The sequence below is a fragment of the Tinamus guttatus genome, unplaced genomic scaffold (assembly GCF_059628265.1).
Source record: "Tinamus guttatus ecotype Peru unplaced genomic scaffold, ASM5962826v1 Tinamus_guttatus_pri_ptg000459l, whole genome shotgun sequence".
NCBI classification, from domain to species: Eukaryota; Metazoa; Chordata; class Aves; order Tinamiformes; family Tinamidae; genus Tinamus; species Tinamus guttatus.
Genome location: NW_028288993.1, coordinates 3,143,564 through 3,171,363, shown reverse-complemented (window position 1 = coordinate 3,171,363; position 27,800 = coordinate 3,143,564). Strand labels below are relative to the sequence as shown.

The 27,800-nt window shown below is 38.1% G+C and overlaps 1 protein-coding gene across 1 annotated transcript; it reads right to left on the bottom strand.

Moving 5' to 3' along the window:
• Positions 1–669: 669 nt before the first annotated feature.
• On the bottom strand, positions 670–27,546 carry TXNRD2 (thioredoxin reductase 2). The gene is made up of 17 exons (XM_088532323.1): positions 27,445–27,546; positions 26,535–26,600; positions 25,827–25,883; positions 25,044–25,188; positions 24,652–24,726; positions 23,654–23,732; positions 23,331–23,393; positions 23,107–23,177; positions 20,216–20,235; positions 19,744–19,835; positions 18,129–18,303; positions 10,889–11,025; positions 5,817–5,912; positions 5,502–5,594; positions 4,129–4,200; positions 3,097–3,194; positions 670–805 (listed from the first exon to the last, which is right to left on the bottom strand). The coding sequence occupies exons 1-17, from the start codon at positions 27,518–27,520 to the stop codon at positions 676–678; spliced, it is 1,545 nt and encodes a 514-aa protein (XP_088388449.1). The 5' UTR covers positions 27,521–27,546; the 3' UTR covers positions 670–675.
• Between the last annotated feature and the right edge of the window lie 254 nt (positions 27,547–27,800).

The following is a 27,800-nucleotide window of genomic DNA, read 5'->3' as shown; positions in this document are numbered from 1 at the left end:
AAAGTGCATTTTATTAAAGCCAAATCTCAATCAATTTAAAAGTGACATCAAGGTTATCAGTGACTATATATTAAGCAAGAAAAAAAATATCGCTGTATCAGGCAGATTTTCACATTTTATCATAAAGAAAAAGCTATATGACCTAGAATATTTGTGGCTTTGATTCTACTTGTCAATATTGCTTAATAAGTGGCATTCAAGCTGTAATTTTGAGACACACCAATTCAATTTAAACAGAAATGAATTAGCAATTTCAAGAGTAAGAGAAGGGAAGGGAAGTCACAATAATATGAAACTCTTTCTTTAGCACCTCTGACTAAAAAAAAAAAAACCAGTCAGCCTTCACCCCATAAAGTTATGGCCACATTGCCAGGGAATTTATCCAGCAGCAGCAGTTTCAGTGATAACTGATTTTCTATCAGATTCCTGAACACAGTGATCAGGATCCTGATCAGATGCTGAACATTTTAAAGCATAAGCAAAGACGGCTGCTTACCTATCATTACAACTCTGAGGGATGTGTTACAGAAGAACTGTGTCGGTTCCAGAACCATGAGGATGGGAGGACTATTTCTTCATCTAGCCCCAAATGCCAACCATTAAAATAGTTTCAAGTCAAAATGCCCCTTTTCTTTCCTGTTTTGTGCTCTTTTTCCTTCTTTCCAGGGATGGTGTTTAACCTCAGCAACCTGTGACTGTTGCATCCAAGCCAGAACGCTTTGTAATATGTAACTTGGTAATTTCTTCAGCACAGGTAGGGTGAATGCCAATTGTCTTCATTAGTTGAGGATAGGTAGCACCACATCTACAAAAACAAACAAAAACCACATACACACACACACAAAACAACCAAAAAGAAAACACAGTGTCATCCACTATTTACCTAAAATTGCTAGAATGCCCTAAAGCATCAAATTAATCTTGCTCTTGTCTGTTTTATCAGGTAGAGGAGTTGCCTTAAAGTTATTTTTCAAACAATGCTGTCTATTATTTCTCACATACTTACACAACAAGTATTTAAATACTTGACTTCACAACTCTTAGGTAGAGAAGAATTGTTGTAAGAGTTGACACAGAGCTAATTAAGCAATTTGCCCAAGGTTGTAAATGAGCCTAGGGCAAAAACACATGACAAAACTGCAACCTCCAGCTTTTCTTGTACTTGCATACGTGCTTCACACACATGCTTAAAAACACACACGCACAAAGAAATCTTACTTAGGGCTGCAGGCAGGAATCTGAAGTAATACCAGAATACTTCTGTATGATACTAAGGGGAAATCAGGTGTTTGAAGTTAACAATTGCTAAGAGAAAAAAGTGTATCGCCTACTCGTCTCCTATTTACTCTTTAAAAAAAAAAAAAAAAAAGAGGTTGAGCTAAAATTCCACGTGCTTAATTCCTTTACTGGTCTAACATTCTTATACTTGGTGACTTTTCTTAGGGCTGCTATTCCTGGCCAGTCACTCTGTAAGAATACCTGAATGGAGTCTAATTTTTGAAATCGTTTCATGTCCTGCATGGAAAGATGTTCCTTCTCTCCGCAAAATACAGGGAAGAGAGCCACAGGTCTTCTAGTGTCCCACCTCCATTCAGAATAATATCACAAGGGAAAAACACTGCTGAGCACAGATGTGACTGGAGTGCAAAATGGGAAGGGAAGACAGAAAATCACCCTTTGGAGGGATTGAAGTTAGACCTAATATTCAACAAAAAGACGAGAAGCTCACACTTACAGTGGGTGTTCCACAAAACTCTAGTTTTGTGAAATACAATAGAAACCAATACAAGCATCTGACCTGCTGAAAACCTCTTACTGTGGCTGAAGTTTTAATTTCCCTTAGGCAAGGCAGAAAAGCATTCCAGTTTCATGGGCTTCCTTTTCATTGGTTATTTTGGATAAAACTTCAAAACAATGACATCCTAAAATATGTAGTTCTAGAATCTATACCACTGGCAATTAATGGACTACAAACACATGTTGAAAATGTGTACTCAGGGTATACTGCAATCAGTGATTCCTAAGATATTCCTCACGTGATACTTGCGGTCCTGCCTTCTTAATCCCTTCTGCTTTTCATTTGTGCTAGTCACTCACAAGATAAGACTGGAAGTACAATAAAATTGTGACGATGTTGAGGACAATGAACTGACACCACAGTCTAGCGGGGGAAGTTTCTTGCATCCCATTGATTATTTTCTTCGAAGACGAGTTAAAAATAAAACTTAGTAATGTATATATACATGAATCAACATTTCTGAAGATGTGAATCAGATACAAGAAGGGAAATATAAAACAAGTAAGAAAGAATTGTAGCACACAAAAGAGACTTCAGAAATGATGCATCTAACCAGAAAGGATCCAGAATCATTCTTTACTTCTTCAAAGGGAGGACATGAAATACACAGGTCAGGAGAAACACAATTCTATATTCATATTTGAACAGACTCTTGAACAGCATCACAAAAGTTCATCTACTTTGGGTAAGTACATTATTGCATTGATAAGAAAGCTCCAGAGTAAAGAACCTGCTCTTCTTCCATCCCATATCATATAGTGATTAGCTTATACCCCAGAAACATTCATCTGAGTCCTTACTGAGGTTTTTAAGGAGATAAGGCTTTGAACATGAGATTAGGAAAAGTTATTGGCAGGTGTAAAAAAAAAAAAAAAAAAAAAAAAAAAAAAAAAAAGAGCTTCTCAAGGAAAGCACAAATTTCCTTTCAAACAAGAGACTTGAAAGGCTATATGGTGATTACTTATCCTGTGGATAGAGTGCGAAGGCAGCCCCTCTCTCTCAGAAAACTAACCTTAGTAAGCGCATGTGTAAGTTTATTTTTCACTTTAACAACATCAAGCCACCATTATATTTTCCTCAGTTGTTCCTTAATTATATCCAGTATTACTATAACTAAATCCAGTATATCTTAATGAAGAACTGCAGCATTTTTAGTGAAAATATGTGCAATACTACATAAAAGTAACAAAAAGCATGGATTCTTTATAGCATTGCCAAAACTATGCAGCTATCTTTTATAATCTTGCAATAACTTAAAAAGCAGGCTTTAGAAGCTAGAGACATTCTTTTGTACTTACTTGATTCCAAGAGCAAATCCTTGAATAACTTCGCCTGCATTTGGTCCAATGAAATGAAGGCCGAGGATTCGCTGCTCTCTCTCTCGTAAGCACACCATCTGAAAACAATACATCAGCTAGAGAGCTTTCCTCAGAGCATCTAAAGATAAGGCACGAAGATGAACCATACGAAACTGAAGTGCCCTAAGATCCCAGTTTAGCAGTCCATACCCAGCAGGCAAAGAACTTGAGCACTTTTCCAAATTTTACCGACTTCAATAGATCTTATGCTTGTCCTTAAGCACTTTCCTGGATCAAATCTTTATTAGCATATTTCTTTCAGACTTCAGAGGGCCATTGAAAAACAGTAATTTGAGGTATATTTAATAGTTTATCATTTGTTATTTGTATGAAATCTTTAAAATGTCCTCTGTAGTCCAGTAATCTGACTAACATCATTTGGATGCTGAAGGGCCACCTTAGCACTTTCCTGAGCCTGTACAGGAATTCTCGGCAGTTAATCAACTGTATTTTCAAAGATGGTCACTACCAATTGTAGGACCTTCTGTGCCTTTGTAATTCAGTGTGTGAACGCTAGCACATTTTGTGAGACATTTACCACATCAGCTGCATGACCTAAAAGGGAGTCAACCCTTGGAAGCAGCCAAAGATGAAGATGAATCTGTGATGTCCTGAATCACCGCATACTTGTTTGTGTTAGAGAACACTAGGAAAGCTTTTTTTCTTTAAGGACAGCATTTTTATCACTACAAAATGGAAGTCAGAGTCTCCCTGTGTCCTCCCATCAAACACTAAATAGTCATTAACCTCACAGGTTCTGCTACTCAGTAAAATCTGTGGATTTATTCATCAGGAATCCCCAGAATAGGGCTCCTGACATGGTATTTTAAACACTGAAAGAACAGAAAAACAAAACAAAAATGCTCTTAGAATTTAAACTCCAAGTTTAATGCTTGTTCATGTGCCTTACTTAAATGACATTGTACCATTTTTTTTTTCAGATAAAGCAAGTTAGAAGGTTTTAACACTCACCTTTATATAGCATTGAGTTGCATCTCTTTCAGCCACTGTAAACTCTAAAGGTTTATAATATGCGTGGAATACCTGGCAGAGAAAACAACATTTTGTGTTAGAGAATACCATTACGTTGAAAACAGCTATTTTTATTATAATGATTAAGATTACTGCATATTTGTTATATTACGGAAAAACAAAAACAGATTTATTTATAGTTTGTTTGGTATTGTAAAGCGACATATGGAAAGTACAATTGAGAGTACAACACAAAACTTTTAGAAAACTACTAGATTAAAAACAAAACCCTCTCTCTCTCTATATATATATATATATGTGTACGTCAGGCTCCTCAAGTCAGTGTCCCAAATTCAGAATAATGTTGGATCAGATGCTTTACATATCTCATGACCAAAAGTTTAAGTAATATCTCACTAATGGAAAATAATGAAATCTGAGAAGCTTTCCAAATCTTTGACCATGAATAATGCAAGGACATCTTGCATTGTAATTTTGCACATTGCAGAGTAAATGCTTATTTTTCTTTATTAATGGCTTTGCCAGGGGCTCCAGGATAAATTCATCAACCAAACTTTCTTCATATTTGTATATCACAGCAGCATCAATGATGTGTGCCCCACACATCAATTGCCCATCTTTATCAGGTTAAGAACAAGTGTTCTTACCTGACAGCATTATAAATGGTATCAGTATCCAGAAATCAAGATGAGTTCAGGATAAATTTTAGAGCGCACACCATGATTCAGAATAATAGAAATAAGAAATAACAACTTACTGAACATGAAGTAAGGGACTTACGATTACACTACTGCACATTGTATTTCCCCAGATTACTGAGCCATATCCTGACAATTTTAACGATGAGGGAATAAAAGTAACACAGCATATCCTTTCAAAGATGACTTATTTGAATTTTGGCGTGTTATAAGGGTGACTGTGAATTTCCTTGCCATGAGCATCATAACCTCATCTCAGAGGAGCGGGTGAGAACACATGCCATAACAGGTCTCCCTCAATATACAATGCCTATGCACATCAAATCAAGATATTTTAGCCAACAAACAAACAAAAATATTGTGCAAATAATTCTGGGGACATCCAAAAAGTTTTGACTAAGTTTCCTGCCTAGAGCTTCTAACAGCTAAAAGCAACATAACTTATAATTTAATGATGATGCACAACATCACTTGTTAAAACAGCAGTTAATTTCACTGCAATCAGATTCCATTATTGTGACACGTTGTAACACCTCTTAAATCCTGAGATTTTCTGAAAACATCAACTCCCTAACTGCAAACACAATATTTTGAGGACCAAAATTTTTTTGCTTGATAACACAACTCTGGCATCATCTATAAAATTAAACATACCTCAATATTGTCTGATCCATAACATTGCACAGCCTTTTCTTCTGAAAGTCCAACACAACCATATTCCAAGGGAGTGAAAACTGTAGTAGGTACCTGCTTGTGAGGAAACAACAGAAAACATTACTGTTGAACCATAAGCAGCAGCAGTGTGGCAGATACAGGGGAGACTGTTACATGAGTGAGAAGCATAGCCCTGTCACATCCATCTGATTTGTCCTACTGTCAAAGTAGGATTCCAGATGACAAAATATAATTCTATAAAAGAAAAAAAAATTAAATAAGGTTTTATTATTGAAATAAGAAATAACAACTCACATTGTCATAGTCCATCAATTCTGAAGCCTGGCCAAAAAGACGCCGAGCCAGCAGTTTTCCTGCAGCTATTGCTGTGGGTGTCAGTTCAGGGCGGCCCTGAGAACAGAGCACAAAGCTTTGTTTTAACTGAGAGAGAAGTAACATAAGAGGATTTCTCTTGGGACAATGGGCAGAGGAAGGCCAGATCTTCGGAATTCCAGCTTAGTAGTCAGGGCTCCAAATGGAGGAAGAAGTAATCATTTCTATCCAAACATGCTTTTAAGTGCCTGAGTTTGAGAGCTGTCTTGATGTGGGAACAAACACCATGAATGAATGCGTGTCAAAATCTTATGGCTTATCATGTTACCCCCCAAAGAGCAGAAGATATTCGCATCCATTTCCCTTTTTCTCCCCCATAGTAAGTAATTGGTAAGTTTTCTTTTTCTGATTACCATTTTAAAGAAAAAAAATCCCCGAATCCTAATATAAAGCAAAATCATTTTACAACATCAGAGCTTTTTAAAAAAGTTATGTCTACCACATAGTCACAAAACATGGATTTAACCCATGCAAAAAGCTTTGCTGTTTGCAAGGACTATTACTGACTTCCTATGTTGATCCTGGATCACAGAAGTGGAACACTATTTGGCAGCACCACAAGTTATAGATTGTGTTGGTCCCAGTTGCCGACTCTAGTATTAAAAAGGGTCAGGAAAAGGGCTGCTTTTGGCAAACACTAACTCCTTGCAAGTAAGAAATGGAATGACAGTAGGAGAGGAGCAGGCCATGCTCCAATTCAAGCTTGAGTCCTGGCTATTTTTATATTCAAACAGGCCTAGACAGTGTGCCAGAGCACTAATGCTGAGTGCTGGCACAAAACCACCAGGGCAGCAGAGCTCCTGGGCTAGTTTTCAGAAAGCTGGAAATTTTGGAAATGAAGTGAGGCATTTTTAAAGGAATTTTTGAAGTCTGAGAAGAATAATCCATGTAAGCTAATAAGCTCTAAAAACTATAAATTTAGTCAAAAACATTTCAAAGAGTTATCCAAGAAGAGATCAAGATGACTGTCTGAGATGAGACAGAGGTCAAAAATCTAGAAGGAATGATGTGGAGACATAAAAAGCCAGAGCTGGAAAACAGTACCTTCATGGGGCAGTGTGGAATGCTTTACAAAAACTATGAAATTTTGATTCATACGGGTCATATCTAGATCCAGTATTTGTCAGATTCCTCAAAAGCCCATTGGGAAGTCGTTGCCCAATAATTCCTCAAAAAGAGCCTTTAGCAGAAATTAAAATAAAGACTTCCCACCGCACACCTTCCAGTGTTTAAAAAAATTAACCTAATAGTTTTGAGCATTTAATTTATCACAATCCCTTTGTCTTTCACATACTATCTTTTCTGTATGTTCTTAGGTAGTTTCTGTCATTTACTTTAGCCACACCAGCCAACACCATATTGCAATGTACTTATGCTAATAACCACTTACATTCAGACTTCTGTTCCAAAAAGAAAAACCCAAATGACATGAAAAGCTTCAACCTGGTAACAGACACTCCTTATTCTAATTGTTAACGAAGACTAATCTCTTTTTCCCCACAGCCCACAATAAACCAAGAAACTGCAAGCCTAAAATCCATCAAATCATAGGTTTTCAAATCCAATATTTTGACTTTCAAGTCTGTAAGTATCATTTACCAGCTGAAATTTGCCATTTGTTTTTTCTTGCACACATTTGCCTGAAACATGGCTGCCAATCATTTCTGTAGCAGGAAATACAGATGTTGTTTTGGCATTCCACAAATGAATAGAAGATTGGAACAAGAGATAAAATTGTGAAAGCACTGCCATGCATTCCATAAAACCCAGCTAATTACTAAAACATCCATGCAGATAAAGCCCAATTTCTCATAAACAATGGCTTAAAGACCTTCCCTGGTAAATATTTGAAATGAACATTCACTTTGCAGTCATGTGTAGAATTACCCTGCTGAGTATTATGGATATGAATTGCTCATAAGAATCCTCCAATGTATTATACATTTAAACTAGACGCTTCCTAAGAGAGTTTAAAAAGCTTTGAAGTCCTGTGTATTTGCTCTAACATGACTCTTTTTTTGGTTTTATTTCTATTCAAAGCAACCTATTGTACATTCCATCTTCTCTACACATCTTTGTTATAACACCCTTTGAAATACAACAGACATATAATGCTGTGTCCATAAGATAAACCTCCTTCTGAGAGAACATCTTTGTAGTGTGCTCTGTGCTTTCCAACACAACCAGGGAAGGATTTTAGCACACAAACCAGCCCTGCAAAGGTTCAAATTAAAATTCCAGACTGGTCATCCTCATCCTGATTATCAAGGATTGAAAAACAAACAAACAAACAAAACTGTTGTCAGTTTAAAGCTCTATTTTGCCAAAGTTTGAAAATTCTTTTGAGGGTAGACAAACCAACCAACCTATGAGAGGTCTTTCCCCTTTTTTCCAAATGAACAGCTTGAAGAACTTTAGGATTTCATTGCCTATACGAGGATGCAACAAGACACCCATGCACACATAGTTTTCCATTTATGCCAGCTGGGTAAGACTCCCAAATGAAAACACTCATTCTGAACATGTCAGCAAACACCCTCCTCTCCTCCCCAGGGCACTGAATTAAAAAGATTCTTTTGCTATTTGAGAGCAAGTTAGTGTCTACACACTGCAGCAAGGGGAAGAGGGAGAGAGGGGAATTGACAGTTACTTGCAAATGTATAAACTATGAGGAACATCCTATGGTACCAAAGAAACAGGAACAGCAAAAGAAAAAAAAAAAAAAAAAAAAAGACCTGAACAGGAATAGTGGAAATAGTGGAGACAAAATCCTATTTTTATAGGCAATATTAGGCTCATCTGCAGGAAGGAAGATTCTCCCTTCCTGCCAGGTGTCTGCAGGAACCTCACACACCAAATTGCACAGTTTGGGGGTTCTCAAAGAATGCACAAAGAAGAAACAAGTGCATTCTGCTGAGATGTGCACCAACAGCAACTACACTGTGAACCTTGTTTCACTGCTGGTTCCCATATCACTGAGATTTCTTATCTAAATTAATTAATTCCCTATTCCAAAGCACTGAGAAGACACACAAGTATAAGCTTAAGAGAATATTTCTACAAGGCACACATTAATTCTCCACTTTTTCCCAGTTGTACTTTGCACAGAGTGTAAAACTGTGTTTTACCAGTACATTTAGAAGCCCCTACTACACAGTTCCAGATTGAAAATCTGAGCTAGCATGGACAAAAGCAGGAAAAGGAAACTGAAGGTTTAACAAGGAAATGAAAATAACCAGTAAGTGAAGACCTGACTTTTCAGATCTAGGGTAGGAAAGAGAAGAGCATCCTGCTTCCAACTTTATATTTCTTACTTAACTAAACCCTCAAAGGGCAGAAAACAAAAAGCATCCAAAAGGAAATGACTTGCTCAGAATAACACTGCAGATTGGCAGCAGAATGAGCAACAGAATCTACAGCCTTGCCAACATTGCCTCTAACGACTGCCGCTTGGATGAAATTAAAAAGAAAAGTGTGGAAAGCGGGAGGTCTGTCCAAGGCATATAGCAGAGCTGAGCTGGGGTAGGAGGGGATTGTGAGTAGAAAGAGAACTTGAGGAAACAGCCCAGAGCACAAAGTGACAAGTACGGAGGAAACCTCCATGTGGATGGAGAAGAGAGGATCTGTACATAATCCTGAGGCTCTGAGTGACCAGACAAGACAGAAAAGCTGTGGAGAGTAATGAAAAAAAGAGAAATAGCCAAGCAGGAAAGAGTTTTAACACAGTTAAAAAGGAAATGACAAGTCATTCACGTGAAGATGGAGACAGACAGGAAGAAACACATGCCTCGATACAGGGGAAGAGGTCAGGAGCGGTCAGCAGATTTCTGAGATCTAAGTGTCTCTGACTCTGGAGTCCAGTCAGGAATTTGCAGGGCTGTTCCCAACACATCACGCAACCTGTTACATCTCTTCAAAAAATCAGGGCACCTGTAGGTCTTAATCTTGGCAGAATGACAAACCTTTTAAAGGTCCTTCAAAATATAACATGTATGGGCTTTGATTATCATTATAGTATTTAGATTTCTAAACATATTAAAAGATATCTCCATCATATCAAAACCAATCTTAAGTGTAAGGGATAGGCACTTTTTGCACTGTAGTGTATGGTTTGCAATCCAGCCATACATTGTGTATGGTTTGCAATCCAGTCATACCATGTATTTTATGAAGACAACATATTTCAAGAGGCCCAGATTGAAATAAACACAGTAGGCATTCTTTTCTGTAAGCGACTGTAAGTATCTCTGCATATTTTGAGCAGAACAAGAGATTCTTGTCACAGATAACTTTCTGGACTATCAACAGAATTAAATTAAGACCACAGAATTCTGGTTTTGCATCTATAACAAGAACAAGACAAACGTTTTGCTCAAGCTAATAATGGGGTTTGTTTTCTTTAAGTACTCATTATTATGTATGTGATATAAACATTCACAAATCATGAATAGAATTTAAATGCATTAAGTATCTGGAGAGTTCCTTTTTTTTTTTTTTTTTTTTTTCCTGGTGGTGCACACCTTTATCAGAAACATTTTCTACCAGGAAACAGGACTGATGTTTTAATCACAATTAATATCCAACTCACAAACCATTTACAGGCTGGTCATTCTCAGTAAATGTGCTCAACTCCAGAAGCTAAAAATCTACTTTCATTCAGTATTCACAGGCAGCATGAAGTCATATGTTTGAAGTGATAAAAACATTATTACAAAGATAATTAAAGTGATAAAGACATTATTATTAGTCTCTGACCAATGATGCTTGCCTGATAAGCATCAGTAATAATCTCTAATGCTGAGGTACTTCACAAAAATCATGTGAAGGAAATTACTGACCCAGGTGGCTGGCATAAGCACTACAGCTCTACAAAAACGAAAAAGAGCAAAACACTAATATATATGTTACAGCATGACGACATCTGGGGACTAGTTATTAGTCAGGAACAAAGTTGGCTTCCTGTTATTGTAAAATAGTTTATGTAGACTCAGTACCTCTGTTATGTCTCCAATTGCATAAATGTGAGGAACAGAAGTAGCTTCGCTGGCATCAACAATGATCTTTCCAGTTTCAGGATTAGTTTTCACGCCAACTGTTTCCAAATTGAGAGTTTTCGTATCAGGTACTCGGCCTAAGGAAAAAAAAGGACATTAATGTATAACCTATTTGAAAACTTTGGCAGAGATGATCTAAAAAGCTGGCACTTCTCATCACAGATTTCCAAGCCTGTCATGCAATTTGATGGTCCAAGTAGAAAGAAAACAAATTGATGGTGAAAAACTTGTAAAGGTGGAAAGTACGGATATGAATTCCTTTGTGAAAGGAGCTCTATTATCACTGCCTTTGCTTAGACTACTTAGAAAAAAGGTATCATTTAAAAATGTGAATTTTTCATCCATTGCAAAACATGCAAAAGCCAGTTGCTTTAATATTTACCACATATTTTAAATTTGGTTTGTAGACAACACAATTACATGTGTGTGTGTGTGTGTGTGTGTATATATATTTGCTTATAAATATATTTATATTTATATAAATATATAAAATATTTATAATTATAAATAATTATAATAATTATAAATATATAAAATATATATAAATATAAATATATAAAACAAGCAAATAAGCAACTTCTATAATGAACACTACCAATAAGCACTGAGAGGTGCTCAACACTGATGAACAGTCTGCTGGGCACACTTGTGGACACAGATTATTAGCAATGCTCTCCAACATTAAACATTCCTAAAGTCTTCTTTTCTTTTTATTTTATACCCTTATTTAACAACTCTTTTTTAGTCCCCTCAGTTTGCGCAATAAAGTTTTATCAGTTTTGCTCTAATGTCCTTAATGCTGGATGTTTAGATCAAACAATGTTCAAGCAGTTGTTAGAATTTAAAGCTATTACTTTCACTGGATTTCAAGATGAATGAGACCAATTCTGTTGAGCCTAGATTTTGTTACGGCTTCCAAATTTCAAAGATTTTAAACTCCACCTCTTCCATAGCATTTCATCCTCAATTTCAAATTAAACCATATATCTTTAAAAATACTTTTATAGTGGTAACTCTAAGCCAAAAATATTAAGATCATCAAAATTTTGCTAATGCTACACTGAGCTTCTGTACAGTTAATTGCACAACAGGTCCTGACACTGGACTGGAGCATTAAATCCTATCCAATTTTTCAAATGCATCTGAAAGTTAATGCACACTCCCCATTCATCAGGTACTCGAAGAGTTTGTAAGAACATACAGGGTCAAATAGAACAGATTACCCAAATATGTCCAAACGAAAGAAGATTTGCAATCCAGAGGCTATAAATGGATATATTCCTGCCCTTTGTGTGGGAGTTGTGATTTTGTGTTTGATGTTAATACAGAACTTACAGCAAAGCAAACCAAAAAGGGAAATGTGTTTTCATTACAAAAACAAGTTCTTTGATGTTAATGTAGGAAATTATTAAACAAAAGGAAAACCTGGCTTGTCAATACAGATCTAATTATATGTAAACATATGATTCACTGCTTTATACATCTGCCATATAGCCAGGCCCCCCAAACAATGTCACATCTGAATGCCTCTGTAAAGACTTCTGTGTATTAATTTCATCTGGTGAAACCAACACTTCCTCTGGGAGCACTGACTGAAGCTGTCGGCACTTGGCTATCTGTCTGTCTTCCCTTCTGTTGCCCCCATGGGATATTGATCTGCTGTTCCTTCTCTGCCCCCTGCTCCCCAGTCCTGATGCTATCAGGCAACAAAAATAATAAACCTCCAGGACCTTATCTTGGCTCGGATGTGAAACAACTTCCTACCGTTGTATTTCTTTGTGTATTGAGAGTAAAGCCTGGATATTCTGCAAATGGACAGCTAATGGGGTTTTCTAGTTTCCCCTTTTTCCTGCCAGGCAGAGCCAAGAGAGAGCTTAGCACGCAATGGCAGGCACTGAAAAAGAAAAAAAAAAAAAGAAAAAAAAAAAAGAAAAACTGTCAATAGAGTCATTTAAAGAGCTGTGACAACAACAAGGGTTGAGTTTATCAAATCTGCAGGATAACACTTAACCTTTCGATTCCAATCTATTTTAACATGTGCACAGTTTGATATTAATAGCCAAGAGTTACAAAAAAAAAAAAAAAAAAAAAAAAGCTTGCTACTCATAATGAAGTTTCTCTCACAGCTTCACTGCCTAAATATTATTTCTGAAAGCAATAATAAAACATTAAAAACTTAGCTGAAACCTTATTGGCCCTTAGCTTCATCTGGCTCACTTCCATAAACTAGAATTACACTTACTCATCTTGCTTCACATCCAATTCACCAGCTTAGCTTTATGAATAGAGGAAGCGGCTTGGTAAGTTTTAATGCCAAACTCAGGAAATCCTGATATTTCCCAACATCCACTTACTTGTCTTACAGAATCAGTTGCTACTATTTCTTAGTAGCACTGGATGGGAAGGATATTTATTTCAATATCTACAGCTTTAAGAAAGGACAAGTTTATAGCTTCTTCCTAAGATCCAATGGGCAATACAAAACGAGCCCAAATGCTACCAGGCACAAAAGAGGGATGGCCTTTTTTATAAGTCAGCACATGTGCTTCTAGTTTGAAGATGCTCAACTGCCTTGAAACATAAAAGACAAGGAAACATGCGACTAGCTTTAGCTTTCATTCAAAACAGCAAGGTGTTATGCCAGACATCTAGGAAAAAAGATGCAAAATCAAACCTCACCCTTTTAAAGATTACATGATTCTTGTATTTTTATAATGCACCATAACCCATCTTTGAGAGACTAATACACTAACTGCACAACTCGGAAAACCTCACAGACCTCTGTTCTCAGGGCCTGTCCCCATTCACTTTAGACTTTAAAAGAAAAAAAAAAAAAAAAGGGGCAATGTTTTGACCTGATGTTGTGTAACCTAGCAAGACGGCTCACTGAGGAGCTCATCAACCCGCCTGGCTCCAGAGAGCAACAAGAGGCTGGATAAAGCACATATCTCAGGAACGCACCAGGTCCAACTGCAACGCGGTCCCTGCTGACCGTGCCTCAGAATCAGGTCTCCACACAGGGCCGGGTGGGTGCAGCTCCTGGCTGCTGGGACCAGTGAGACTTCGGGTGCGGGACCTGCAGCAGTGAGACCAAAGCGGCTAAAATGAGAAGAAGCCAAAGGAGCTGCGTAGCCAAGTAAATATGCAGCAGCAGTAAAGCAGGGATGGCATACTCCTGTGTACAGTAAGATTTCCCAGGGTGATAAAGACACAGCTGACAGCAGCTCTGCAGAGTTCTATAATGGGTCTTTTGCGGCTTCTTAATCACAGAAACTGGAGTGGTCTGTTTGCTCACCAGCATTTGAAAAATCCAAAGCAGAGCCAGCCAAGCTCGGACAGGTCAGTGTCTGAAGCTGAGAAGCCACTGTGAGCACTCTGCAGGGTGGCAGGATGGTTATTCCAGCACAAAACCTAAGTTCAGCATCTTCTCCAAGTCTTCCTTATACCTTTGCATTTTAATCCAGCACATCATTCCTTCTAACCCAATCTGTCATCTCAGGTTGACCTTGATCAAGGGCTCATCTGTTTGCTCAGAGTGTTGGTTCTTTATGCCACCTTGTTCTGGGGTCTCACACTCTCCAAAATCAGTTTTATAACCTCTTTGTCTTCCAAGTCTCTCCTCAAAACCCACAAGCTGTTCACACAAACTGAGCCAGCTGATTACAGCCACAAGGAGCAATTCAGTTTAACTAAAATAAATAAATAAATAAATAAATGTGTCTCGGCATGTCAGCATGATTGAAAAAAAAAAAAGATCTGACCCTTAATCAGTGTCAGGGCAGTAACCAGTTCTTTGCTACGTCTGCAAGGCTTTACTGCTTCTCATAGCATCAGTTAGTTACACTGGTTATTCAGAAGAGTAGCCTTAGCAGGGAGCTTGTGGTTGCTCATCCTGGCATCACCATCCATTGTATATCCAAAGTCATCCACATATTCAGACAAAAAGCCAGGGAACTGTCACTTTGGTCCTGCTGGAACTGGGAAAGAGCAGAGCAGCTCCAAATGCTGTGTAAACAAACGCAAACCTTACGGCGCAGGACAGACTTCCATCGACTGTAGTTTGCCTTTCAAGGTCCCTTGCAAGGTAAAGTGACTTAGAGGCACTTTCTGAGAGGGAAGTGACATTTCTCTTTTCATTAATCCTCCCAGGTTAATTGCTGTAACCAAGGGTTTTGTGTGTCCCTAATGGCTGTTTCGGCAGTGTCAAAAACTAGTACCCATGACCCACTACCATCATGATCATCGTCTTAAACCTCCAATATACTTAGGGGTGAAGAGAACCTGTTCAGAGCTTGCAGAAAATGTCACACTAACCTCACTGGTCCCAGGAAATTGCTTGGGAGCATTTTCCACCAGGCTTTTTTTTTTTTTTTTAAATTTATTTATACCAACCTCTAGGTTCTTAAATTAGAGGCCACCCATTCCTTATCAGATTCATGTCATCTGATAGTTCAAATTCCAAAATATAATAAAAGTAAATAAATAAATAAAACATAAAATAAAAAATAAAATAAATAAATAAAATAAAACACGAAGGAATGATTTTGGTAACCAAGAGATAGTAATATAAGTAGAACAAAAGATTCAAAGTTTGTGAGGGAGTTAAAGGACAGAAGCCACATTTACCACTCAAGCCCCTTTAAAAGCAAACAAATTACTGAACCATTAAAAATGGTGTCATTTAAATCTAGCTGAATATCATCAAAACAAGACACTAAGGAAGAAAAGCTAAAAGCACTGGCTGCTGTAATCAGAGTGGCAATTTTCATGAGGAATCCAGGAACCACACTATTCTAATAGTCATGAATTTAAAATATTGAGAAAGAGACATAGGGGGAGTTCAGAAGAAAGAGTCGGTGTAAGCAAACCAAATCACATTAACACTAATAGTTTTCTGAGATCAAACAAGGTACATTATTTTCTACTGACCAGTCCAAAGGTTAAAAGCTGGATGGCAGAATTTGCTCGAAGAGGAATCTAAAGCTTATCCCCTTTCTGTAGGGGCTGCCAGAGTTGCACTCACAGGAGGTATCAGCAATATTTCACCATATGGGACTTTTCAAAGAAAATCTCCAAGCAAAATTTCTGTTTTCTTAGTTAATTCAAACTGATTTGGTTGTAAGATTTGAAGAAAAATAGCATAAAAATGTTATATGCTTAACCCTTGATATTGAACGATGATCTTATTTTACTGCACTACAAAATAAATCTGCTAAGCATCCAGTGTGACACACATGCAATGTTCTTAATAGCATAGGATGTGGAACACCTGATACTATTTCATCTTTGCATAGAGTTAACACATAATTTCTTTTTACAGCAAAAAATGACACTATTTCAAAAGCACAGTGGCTTCCTCTAAGTCTGTGAATACATATCAACTTGGGAATGGTTGTTCCAGGGCTTTCATCAAGGAGACAAGTTTAATTTATAAAGCCAAACTTTAAATCTGCTGCTCCTCATGGTTCTTAAATTTATTAAAAATTTACTAGCACACCATGCTACTTTCTCTGCCAATTTAATTTAGGATATTTTATAAACACCTGCCTAGCTTAATCATCAATTCAGTGTTGCTCCTCCACACAGCAAGACCCAATCAGATATGAGGTAATTAAATATCTTTTCAAGGACTCTGTGAATTATCTGGACAAATTCCAGTTACAACAGTAATGTTTTGTCATCTACTGCAATTTCAAATGGAAATACTACTTGTCAGTTCCTGTTACATATTAGCTGTACTGCAGCTGCAACATTCAATCCACAGTTCCAGCCCTCTGATAAGTGAGGCAATTTCTGTATATAAAGCTTGATCTGCTGCAATTTTGACTCACAGATCAGCAGTTGCATCTATTTATAAAGTGTGAAACTCTACCCTTTTCTTTGGATGAAGGCTCTATACTCAGTCTGTCCATGCACGGACTTCCCACTTCTATTGCTTTGTAGCTCAGGTGCATTGGATGTCTATCATGGAAACTCTTTTGAGCCCTTAAGAGCACAGGGAATATATTAAAAGTTTACTGCTTTTGCACTTCGCAAAAAAAATCTTGAAAGTTTATCAATTCAGGATATTTCCCACACAAGCAGAAGTCATGGTACACTAAAGGGCAGGTCAGACAAAAATCAAATATCAGGAAAGATCTGTTTCAGTGATATGGAAACAGAACAGAGCACAGCCACTCAGCAAGGTAATACAGACCTCTGAGTAACTAAGGGTTAGTCAGTAAGTTAACTATAAAGGGTTGCATTGAAACCTTTAAATGTAACTCTGCTGCACTGTCAGTAAACAATTTTAACATTCGTCATAAAATCCTACTCATCCTAATAAAATCCCACTAAAAGCCACGATGCATTTACAAAAATCAAGGAAATATCCATCACGATTCAGGCTATAATTAGTTAACAAGAGTGGCTGCTTTCTAACTAGTTCTACAAGCTGACTTTCTTCAATCAGCATTGTAATTGGCACATCTGCAGACAGGAAATCCTCAACACTACCAAGTTTCCCAGTCTATTATCTGAGACACCTGGTGTGGGTGTGTTGATACAGAGAAAAACAATGAATCATGTGGAGTGCACATCAGTTAACCAGCTTTAACTGTTAATGTGTTTAATTCTTAAAGGTGGAGCACAAATTTGAGCACTGGGAGAGAAAAAAAAAAGAAAAGAAAAAAGAAAAACTCAAACCTTTCGTTTTGGAGTTTTTGAATATGGAGTTTAGCTCCAATCTATGACAAAAATTATAATGTGCTGTTCTGCACATCCAAGTAGTGCAAAGCATCACAATACAACAGACTCACAACAGAATATCATTCAACCTTATTAAACAAGGTGTTTTTTTTTTGTATTATTTCAACTTAACATCTCGTATTTCCATCTTTGACAAAAGTAAACAAAATGACTTGAAATTTCACAGGCGTGACTCCGTATCAGAGTACATTTTTACCGGATAGTTTGAGGAATATCAGATATTGCAATTAGAGATCCACAGTTTTGAAGCGCTTGAATTCATTCTCATCCCATGAATATTTTTCTGCATTTTTTGATTGTCACAGCTCCAGCCAGTATAACCTTTCTTCACTCTAGACAAGCACTAGTGTATTTCGTTATGATAAGTGTGATCAGTTATAAGTTCTTTCTACAACTTATACTGTTAAAAGAACATTAAAATAATCAAGTTTACCTACTGCCCACATCACTGTGTCAAAGGAATCTGATTCTTCTGTGCCCAAGTCAGTATTTTTCCAGGTGACTTGTAATTTGTTGCTCTCCAGTTTTTCCACTTTAGTTGGGATACATTTCTTTAAAAATTTTGTGCCATAAGATTCCATGTGCTCGGCTACTAAAGAAGACATTTGCTGTTCAGTAGGGGAAAAAAAAAAAAAAAAAGGGTGTTTAAACTTAGATATATGGTCTTTCTAATGCAAATCCCTCCTTCATGAAAACCCATTAAATACGTCCTGCATTCCAAACATCGTGTCATGTAGTTACTGTTGCATTGCACACAGTGTGATTTGTTGAGCTACTGGGTATCTGAGACCTGCAACTCCACCCTTGCTAAAGATATCTACCTGTATCCTGGGAACATTTTTTTTTTTTTCAAAAAGATAGAAAATCAGAAGAATAACAAGGTTGCTTTTACATAACTTGATGCTTATGCAAAAATAGCATGGAGAGCAAGGTCAAGTTAACATTGCTATAAGCACCAATTTCTGGCAGCTTGAAGGGAATCAAGCACTTTTGTAAAGCTAAGGAAAAAAAAAATACTTCCCTTTGCCATGACACCTGTCATTCCACTGCAAAGAGTATGATTCACTAAGATTTCCTTGAAAGTTCTACTACAAAAGGAAATAACACTTTTGTCCTAAGAGCCTGTTTGAAATAATGCCACACCGCAGACAAGTAGTGAAGTGTCGCATTGACAGGTTTATCCAAAGATGTCGTTGCTCCTGATTGTAGTAATTCAGGTTGCACTTTGTCACAGGATATGTTTATTGCTTAAAAGCTATTATCATAAAACCACTCACACACACACACACACACACACACACACACACAAAAAAACACATGCAAGCTCTGGCTTACAAAACTTTATATTCAAAGTTGTGATTATGTAATATGAAAGCAACAGCATTATTTCTCTTCTGAAACACTGCATCTCACTCATCATTTTCCACTAGACTTTCTCACAGCCTGAATATAATTATTTTATCTCTATTTCCTCTTAAGTTAGAGCTTCCCAACGTGCTTTTCCCACCTGCAAGCTCTTGGAAATCATGTTCTTGGAGAAAGCCCTACTTTTAAGGGTTTCATGAAGCACCATAAACACTCTTAACCCACTGTTCTCTGCTTGCTTAGATCTCATGCTGTTACAGGTGCAGATTGCTTCAAAGATGAGAGCAAATCCTAAGCCACATTCCTGTACAGGGTTTCACAAACTCCAGTACACATACCACTAGTTTTAAGGAAGCCACTTCAAAGTGACAGTGACTGGAATGCAATCAGAAGCTGTCACTATCCACAGTGGCACTTGTCACTGCTGCTGCTATCAGTAGCACTCCCTCCTCAAAACAGGAGTTTGGGAGGACCTATCTTAAATTGACTAACAAAGCACATACTGTGTTGTTACACTTTAAAAACAGATTTCTTACAGCCAATGTGCAAAACAGCTCTTAAAAACAAGCCCACAGCTTTATTCCTCTTCTTCAACTTTGGCCTGTAAATATTTAGCACTACTGCAATTAAGAATTAAACAAACATTCATATATATATGGAAATGTAACATGTTTTGTACTGACCTGATCAAACCCACGAAGTGGAATACTTCTTATCATGACTGTGGTATCTAATCCAATGCCCGTTAGAAAACCAGCACACTCAAGTGAAACATCTGGTGAAATATCAGTTAAAGAAATACAAACAACTTCTTCACACAAATGCAATAGAAATTAAGTACACAAGCAGCCTCTCTTCCTAGAGAAATGAAGTTCTCCTCATGAAGACAACACCTTCAGTAGGCTTCGGTGTCTATTCTATAAAGATCCATAGGCTTAGAATATTTTCCTCATAGATTGTATTGGGTTTAAGGCCCTCAGATTCATCCTCAGCTGACCTCAATTCCCATGATGATACTGAACATAAAACTATTCCTGTATGTTACCAGCTTAAATACAGGGCATGAGCAAAGGAATTCAGAAAATGAAGCTTTTATAAAATGACAACTATACTGCTTAAAATCATAAATCATCATTACAGCTTTTTAAAGGATACAACTGGCTCCAATAACCAACCTGTCAAAAAAAAAAAAAGAAAGCAAGCAATGGAGTGAACTTATACATATTTTTGCACAGCTTATTTTTTGAATTATGTATTGTTACAAGATCATAGGTTTGAGCAGTGGATTTGCTGTTGTTAGTTGGGAAAATTTAAGAATTTGCAGTGGCACCTGGGTGGGCTGCATCTTCAAGAAAGATTCTCCTCCACTTTGGCTATTAATTACCCTCAGCTCTTCCAAGCCACCTGGACTGAATGCAGAGTGACAAACTTGACTTTCTCAAGCCTTCCTCACGGAATGAAACATTTCCTCATCTTTCAGTTATGACTGCGTTACTCAAAGATCACTTCTAGAGAACAGATATCCTCAAGAAGTTCTCCTGCTGCCAATTTCGGTATCAAATGGATTAATATTAAGGCAGATTCAAGCTGTTCAAAATACAAGTAACTTAAATCCTCTAACTTAAAAAAAAAAAAAAAAAAAAAAAGTATAATGCGTATTGGAAACATTTCATAAGGAGGTAACTTCACTTTAGAATATAATAGATTTTAAGAGCAAAAACTATCCCCTCCATTCTGTCCCTAGAAAATCTACTAGTTTACATGCTTCAAAGGACAGATACACTGTTCATAAAAAGACAAGAAGAGCCTTAAAAACTTAAATACTTTATATATGAGCATGTATTGCTACTGAAAAACAACACAAGGAGATATAATGTACTCCATACACAGGAAATCTGGCTTCTTTTTCACCTTGCCACTGGCATGACATATATCCCTAAGAAAGTTATTATTTCACAATACTGCTAGGAAGAAACAAGTCCAGTGCTTGGAAGTAGCACTCTTTTTTTTAATGCTAGGCCAGCAGAACAGAGCACTAGGTGAAACTGGCTTTCAGCCTACACCTAACCCTAAACTATTTGCATCATATCCCAAACCTAAGAGAGATTCTTTTCAACTTTCAAAAGGTAGAGGTTTGGGCTGCAGCTGGGTTAGCCTCAGAGATGCCACTCATTATAACATTTTCCCAGCTTTTGGGCATCTGATTTATCTGTAAACGCACAGAGAAAGAAAATCTTCCTTTCTTTTAACATATAGCTCCTCGGAAGCACTGGAAAAAAACAAACAAACAAAAACACTCCCACACTTCGCCCATAAAGAAACATTCATAGGGAAGAGAATGATAATTTATGTAATTTGGGCATGTTTGCTCTTTTTATCTTTAAATGAAAAATAGATGCCAGTTGGCATCCTTTCATAACACCATCAGCACATTATTTGCAATTTCTCCTACAAACTAGACGGTGCTTGGGCTTCATCAGTATCTAACAGCAAAGTTTAGAAGGCAGATCCTAACCTTCTTCACGCCTGCTCAGTCTCTCACTCATTCTGAACAAATTTAAAAGCATCTTTTCTAACTCATGCTGCTAGGATCCTTCATTCCAGTAGTGAGAATTTCTTCGTAGTGTTTACATAGCCAGGGGTCTCTTTTCAACTCTCAGGTTTGCTGGCTAACAGTTTTCCCCTTTTTTTTTTAAAAAAAAAAAACTCCTTTAGATGAATAACTGCAGGACTGACAGTTCTGTACCCTCTAGTCATGAAGTTTATAGCAGTATATATACATTTATATATATTTACACACCTTTTTGGAGAAAAACGTAGAACACAGTTCAGACTACAACAAAAGGAACTAAACTGAATATTTATAATTGATACAAATCTGACAGAAATAAACCTTTAACAACTCCCTCCTTCATTTGCTAAGACACAGTTTGATAAAGCACAGAAATGCTACTGTAGCCCCTCAAGGCTTATTTTGACTAAAGCTTAGGAATGCAACATATAAACACTAGACTCCCACATTACACTGTTACAACTTGCATTAGCAGCAACTGGACAAAAGCCACATTTTTACAGCAACATCTTACAGGGAAAAATCTTGTGTTTAGACTTAAAAAAAACAAAAAAGTGAAAAACATCTCAAAACCTGATTTCCTCACATAAGTCATGCTCTCAGTATTTAATAGGTAACTGATACACTACAAACATCGCAGATTTAGTTTTCTTTCTAAACTGTGCTAAGGAGCCCTATTTATCTATTTGATGTTTAGCTTAACACACACAGCATTTCTACATTTGAAAGTCACAGCTATGAATGGCAGCTCTATCTTTTTCAAAATACCATGATTATGTTGGTTACAAGCCTCTCTTTCTAATAACATCTTACCTCTGCTAAGGCTGCTCAATAAAGTAAAAACTATAGTATCTGACTTTCATGCATCTGTGCATTTCCTAGAGCAATTATTCACACCAAGAAATTGCTATGCAGTGTAATGCTGACTCAGAATCTTAATGTGATAGATACTGTACAAAACAGAACAAACCATGGCATTTTAGTATTTCCATTAAATATATATATTTCGACAATAGCTTACAAAGCACAAAAGAATGGTAAAGATCACTCTACTGTCTTATCATATTTGTCTTTCTTATCAAAAGTATTACCACATAAGAGAACATAAATAAAATTATATTGGACTTTTTTTTTCCTAATTAAGAATTCCACAGCAAATAGGAACACCATAGCCTTCATTTAAGTGTATGCTGCCCTCTTGCGACTTCCATACATAACTGCTACAGCAAACAAGTTACCTTAACCTAAAAGGGTGAAAAATTCTAATTTACTTTAGAAATTTAGAAGAAAATATTTACACCAAAACACTCTATATTATTTACTTATGAAGGCTGGTATATCAATGCTGACATGTAGCAAAACAAACTCTCACATGTAAAACGGAAGAAGAGAAAGTGGTGTATGAATGTGGCACACAACGTAATGAAAAAGTATGACCACCAGCACCTATTAAAGCCACAGTGATATAGCTTACGTTTTCCCAGGAGATTCTTTTAGCCAGAACAGATCATCACTTGTGATTCCATACTCCAGTGCACCTGCAATCTATAGACAGACAGGTAAAACCTTGTACAGCAAAGTACAACAAAAAGCTATTTATTAATCATGTTACTTTATGTTTTTCATTTTTTTTAATCCTCCAAACATACATTATTATCTGTAACAAATTGAAGTTGTCAAATAGCAAGCACAACTTACATGCGTAGGATATTTTGGTCTTCCTCCAGTAGCAATGACAATTTTCTCTGCAGTAATAACAATCTACAAACAAAAATGCACACTCAGAATGAAGCATTTGAAATCCTTCCACCTGCCTTTGGATTTTAGTTATGTACAAGATAAAGTGATAAGTGAGAAAGTTAGCATGAACCTCTGCTATTGACCTGATCCACTGTTCAGCAGTACATTAAGGAAGGTTGGTTATAAAGCAAAACAGTAAAGAAGTTTCTTGCATCCTTAACTGATACATAAAGACCTGAACTGTCTAAAGTGAAGGTGCAGAAATCAGTAAAGCAGCTCACCTCTTTACCCGCTTTTGTTAAGCCACGGATTGTATGTGGATCTGAAAAACTCCCCTTGATGTTGAAATATTTCACCTTCCTGTTTAGGAGAAAGCAGCACCATACATGCACATTTAATGGGAATGAATAGGAATAAAACTGAATCAACTAGTCTTTTCATATTTGAAGGGCTAACAAGGATAGCAACTAAGCAAAAGAAGGAACAACCTCATTTTATAAGATTGTTTTTTGCTCTGCCACATAATTTAGGTCACTTAATTCTTGTGTCACTGTTCACTCCTTTATACAGCAGAGATAGTACCTACCCAACCTTGCAACACCTTCTGAGATCAGCTTACTGACCTCTTCAAATGATAGATGTCCCACATCCATAGATCCCCATGTATGCACAGCATTATCGTTTGGTTATAATGCTCATTTGACAATGTACAAAAACCATCTCCAAGATTTGTTCTAATCAACAGAAGTTACAAAATCGTTTAGCCACTAAATTATCCATTAACATCATTTCTCTAAAGAAGGAACATGGCAATTCACAAACAAACATGACAAAGGTCTGCAGGCCGAAAAATTGGAACCATGTCTACACAGACCACGCAAAAAAAATTAACTATTTTAGTACAACACTGTCTGTCTGCTTCTTAGTTTGGCAAGTAAGCTCTGGTGAACAAGTTTGAAATAAATTTAAGAGAAACACAGACTATTTAATATTCATGAAGAAACTCTCCAGACTAAACAAAGCATTCTCTCTCGTTATGCTCATAGACAACCTTCATGTATGGTCACTTTCAGGGACTATTTCCCAGTGAAGAAAAAGGAGAACAACAATAAAGTCACGTTACTTATGCTGGCAAGGATGACCACAATCTTGAGAGCAAGAGACTTACAAACTGAAAAGACTAGCTCCAACAAGAAATTTCAAAGGCAATTCAGCAACTGTACAAAGAGAAGTACTCTTTGATTATGGGGGGAAAGATGAATTTCAAAGTCCTATTTACTTGTCTTGTAGTTGTACTCTGTGGCCCCAGTTCAAGGACTTCACATAATTCTGAACAGCTTGCGCCATCACAGACCTATCACAAAATAAAAAAACTGTACATTAAACCATCACATTACAAATTCAGAAAATCCATCTCAGATGCATCTCAAGCCAGAATTAATAATGTTCCAATAGTTCTTGTTATAAATATATATATATATATATATCCAGTTCAAAACAACACAGAATGTGCCCTATTAAACTAGTAAATAGAGAATAGACTTAAACAGAGTTGTCTAAAAAACTTTATGTGAAATTCATCTTCCTAACTCTCTTTTAAAAAACTGCAGCAGAAGAGAGTTTTCTTATACACTCACAGCACAAAAGAGCAGACGGGGCAATATTCTTTACCAGGTATGCTGAACAGGTTGGGATATATTCCAGCCATAGTGTTGGGCATCTTTAAGGGCACTTCCTAAAAGGGCTGCTTGATGCATAAGCTTTTTAGGAATACAGCCAACATTCACACAGGTTCCACCAAGCCCCCATTGGGTTCCTAAAGGGAAAAAAAAAAAAAGAATTAAAGCAAAAATAAGAATTTAATGGAACAGGTTAGTTTAACTTCATGCAGTTGGGTTATTAATGGAATCAGGTTATTCATATAATTAGTTAAAAAATCTGTAACAGCACACAGTTTGCTATCTCCTACAGAGCAGTTTCTAACTCCAATTATTTTGTTCTGATGAAGAACATAACTAAATCTTTTCCTTCAAAAATTCAAGATTTCTTAAGGTTTTCTCATAAAATCAAGCATTATACGTTCCTATTTGCTTATTGTCAGATCTTATACAGCACAAGTAAAGCTTCACCATGACAAGGTTCATTCACTTAAGCAACAGTAAAAGCTATTTTGACAAAGACAAGATGATTAGTGTTCCCATCCATTTAAGTGCAAGATCTACCACACATGGTAACATCACACATTCCTAACAATCTTAAAGTGTGGTGGAAGCAGGCACAGCTGGGACATTATTGGAGGTAAGTAGCAGTAATAGCAATCTGCAGTTAAGGACTTACACACCTGCAAAGCACACAGCATGATTTTGGCCATTTGACTGCCTGGAGCAAGTTGGTCTCCTAGGCAATCACCTAATTCGTGTATGAAAATATTATCCTACTATTTCTCTTCCATACCTTGTGGAGAAGGTTCCACATAATCCAAAACAGCCACTTTCCTTCCAAACTGAGCAGCTTTAAATAAAGAAACAAGAAATATATTTAGAGCAGGGAGAAACACATGAACCTAAATTTTTTAGTATCACAGGCACAGATCAGCAATATAGGAGATGATGGTAGGTGGCTTACACTAATATAAGATACCAGGTGGCCAGTGGATCTTCCAGGGAGCACTTGATAACCTGGACTAATAGCTTCCACCTTCCGCCAACCCTAAAGTACACCTCAAACTGTTTAATAACCTTGGGGGGTTATTTAATGTGTTAAATAGAATCACAAAGGGTAAGGTTCTCTACAGAAGTTATACAGTATTATTAGACTGTTTTCTTTACACATAAATAAGTATAAGATATAATAAAAACATGGTATTTAAGGAGGAAAGTATTTTACAGCAACAGCAAAGTAAAGGCTTATTAAAAGTTCCTGGGACAATAGAGAAAATATAAAGAGAAAAAAAAAAAAAGAAGAATAGGAAAGTTAAACAAGATCACCCCACCTAGGGTGTGAGCTAACGTGTAGATTATAGGGTGGAGTTAATGATCAATGCACATGGATCAAAGTATGCTATATAGAAAGTTTTAGCGCTACTAGTACTGCTTCCCCCAGTTTCCATAAGCACACATTAAGCTAAAAGAAAGTTTTGGTTAGCTATTTATGCATACAAACCTTCTTTTGCACAAGCAAGGCCTCCAGACCCTCCACCAATTACCAGAAGGTCATACTCACTCTTTCCTGCGGAGACAATACGGAAAAATGAAAAAAAAAAAAAAAAAAAAGAGGGGGAAATGGACAAGGTAAGAGTGATGGCAGCAGTAAGTTCAAAAGGAAATGCCAAGAAACATATGCTGGTTTCACAACTGATCTTACTGGTGACTTGCGTTTTCATAATCTTGCTGGTGAGTTGTGTTTTATCAGTGCCCTGAAGCAATCAGGGGAAACTGCTGAACTAACTGGTCTGTAGGAATGACACACTGGTGACAGAGCAACCTCGAGGCCGCGAGAAGCAGCTCGGACACGCTCTGCCCTTGTGAGCAATCCGCATCCTGAGGCACGGGCAACCGCAGCTCCCACACAGGCTGCGGGTTCCTCCATCGTGGCTGCCATTCCCATGGGGACAACTCTCGCTGCTGGGCGTAGGGGACTCTCGGGGCCTGGCCACAAAGCCCCGTTTGTGCCCGGGGGACCATGACAGCGGGGTGACCTGTGCCCTCCCTGACCCGCGAGGCCTCGTGCACCCTCACGCCACCAGGCTTTGCCATAACCCACAGCCAGGCTGGGAAAGCCCACAGCTCTCTATCACGTTGGGTTTATGCTTAAAAATCCGATTTTTGAGTGGTCTGTGGTGAGCCTCGCCGGGGGGGATAGGGAAAATGGCAGCTTTGCCTTTGCCCTGCAGCTCCCTCAGCGGCTGAGGGACGGGATTGAAGAGAGGCGCCGTGCTGACGGGGTGGCCGCTAAGGGAGCCTGCGCCCCGCAAGTGAGCAGGGTGGGCTGGAGGAACCTCCCTCCGCCTCCCGTGGGGAGACAGGGTAGCCCGCTCCGCACGGGAGGCGCGAGCCCGCCGGGCGCCGCGTACCTGAGAGGCCCCGCGCCGTACGGCGCAGCCCCGAGACTCCCAGCAGCCGCCCCGGCCTCCGCCACAGCGCCGCCATGTTGTACGGCACAGGGCCCCCGCGCGGGGCCAGGACCCCTGCGGGCTGCCCGCGCGGCGCCTGAGCGGCGGCGGCGGAGGCGGCGGCGGGTCGGTGAGGCGGCGGGGGCGGGGAGCCCTGAGGAGAGGCGGGAGGGGGGCGCGGCGGGGCGGCTGCTCCGCGCCTCGGCGGAGGGAGCGGGGAGGGCGCGGGGAGGCTCCCGCGGGAGGGCGCGGGCGGCGGAGCCTCGCCCTTGCCCGCAGCCCCGCGCCGGCTTTACCGCGGTGCGGCGCTTCCTCAC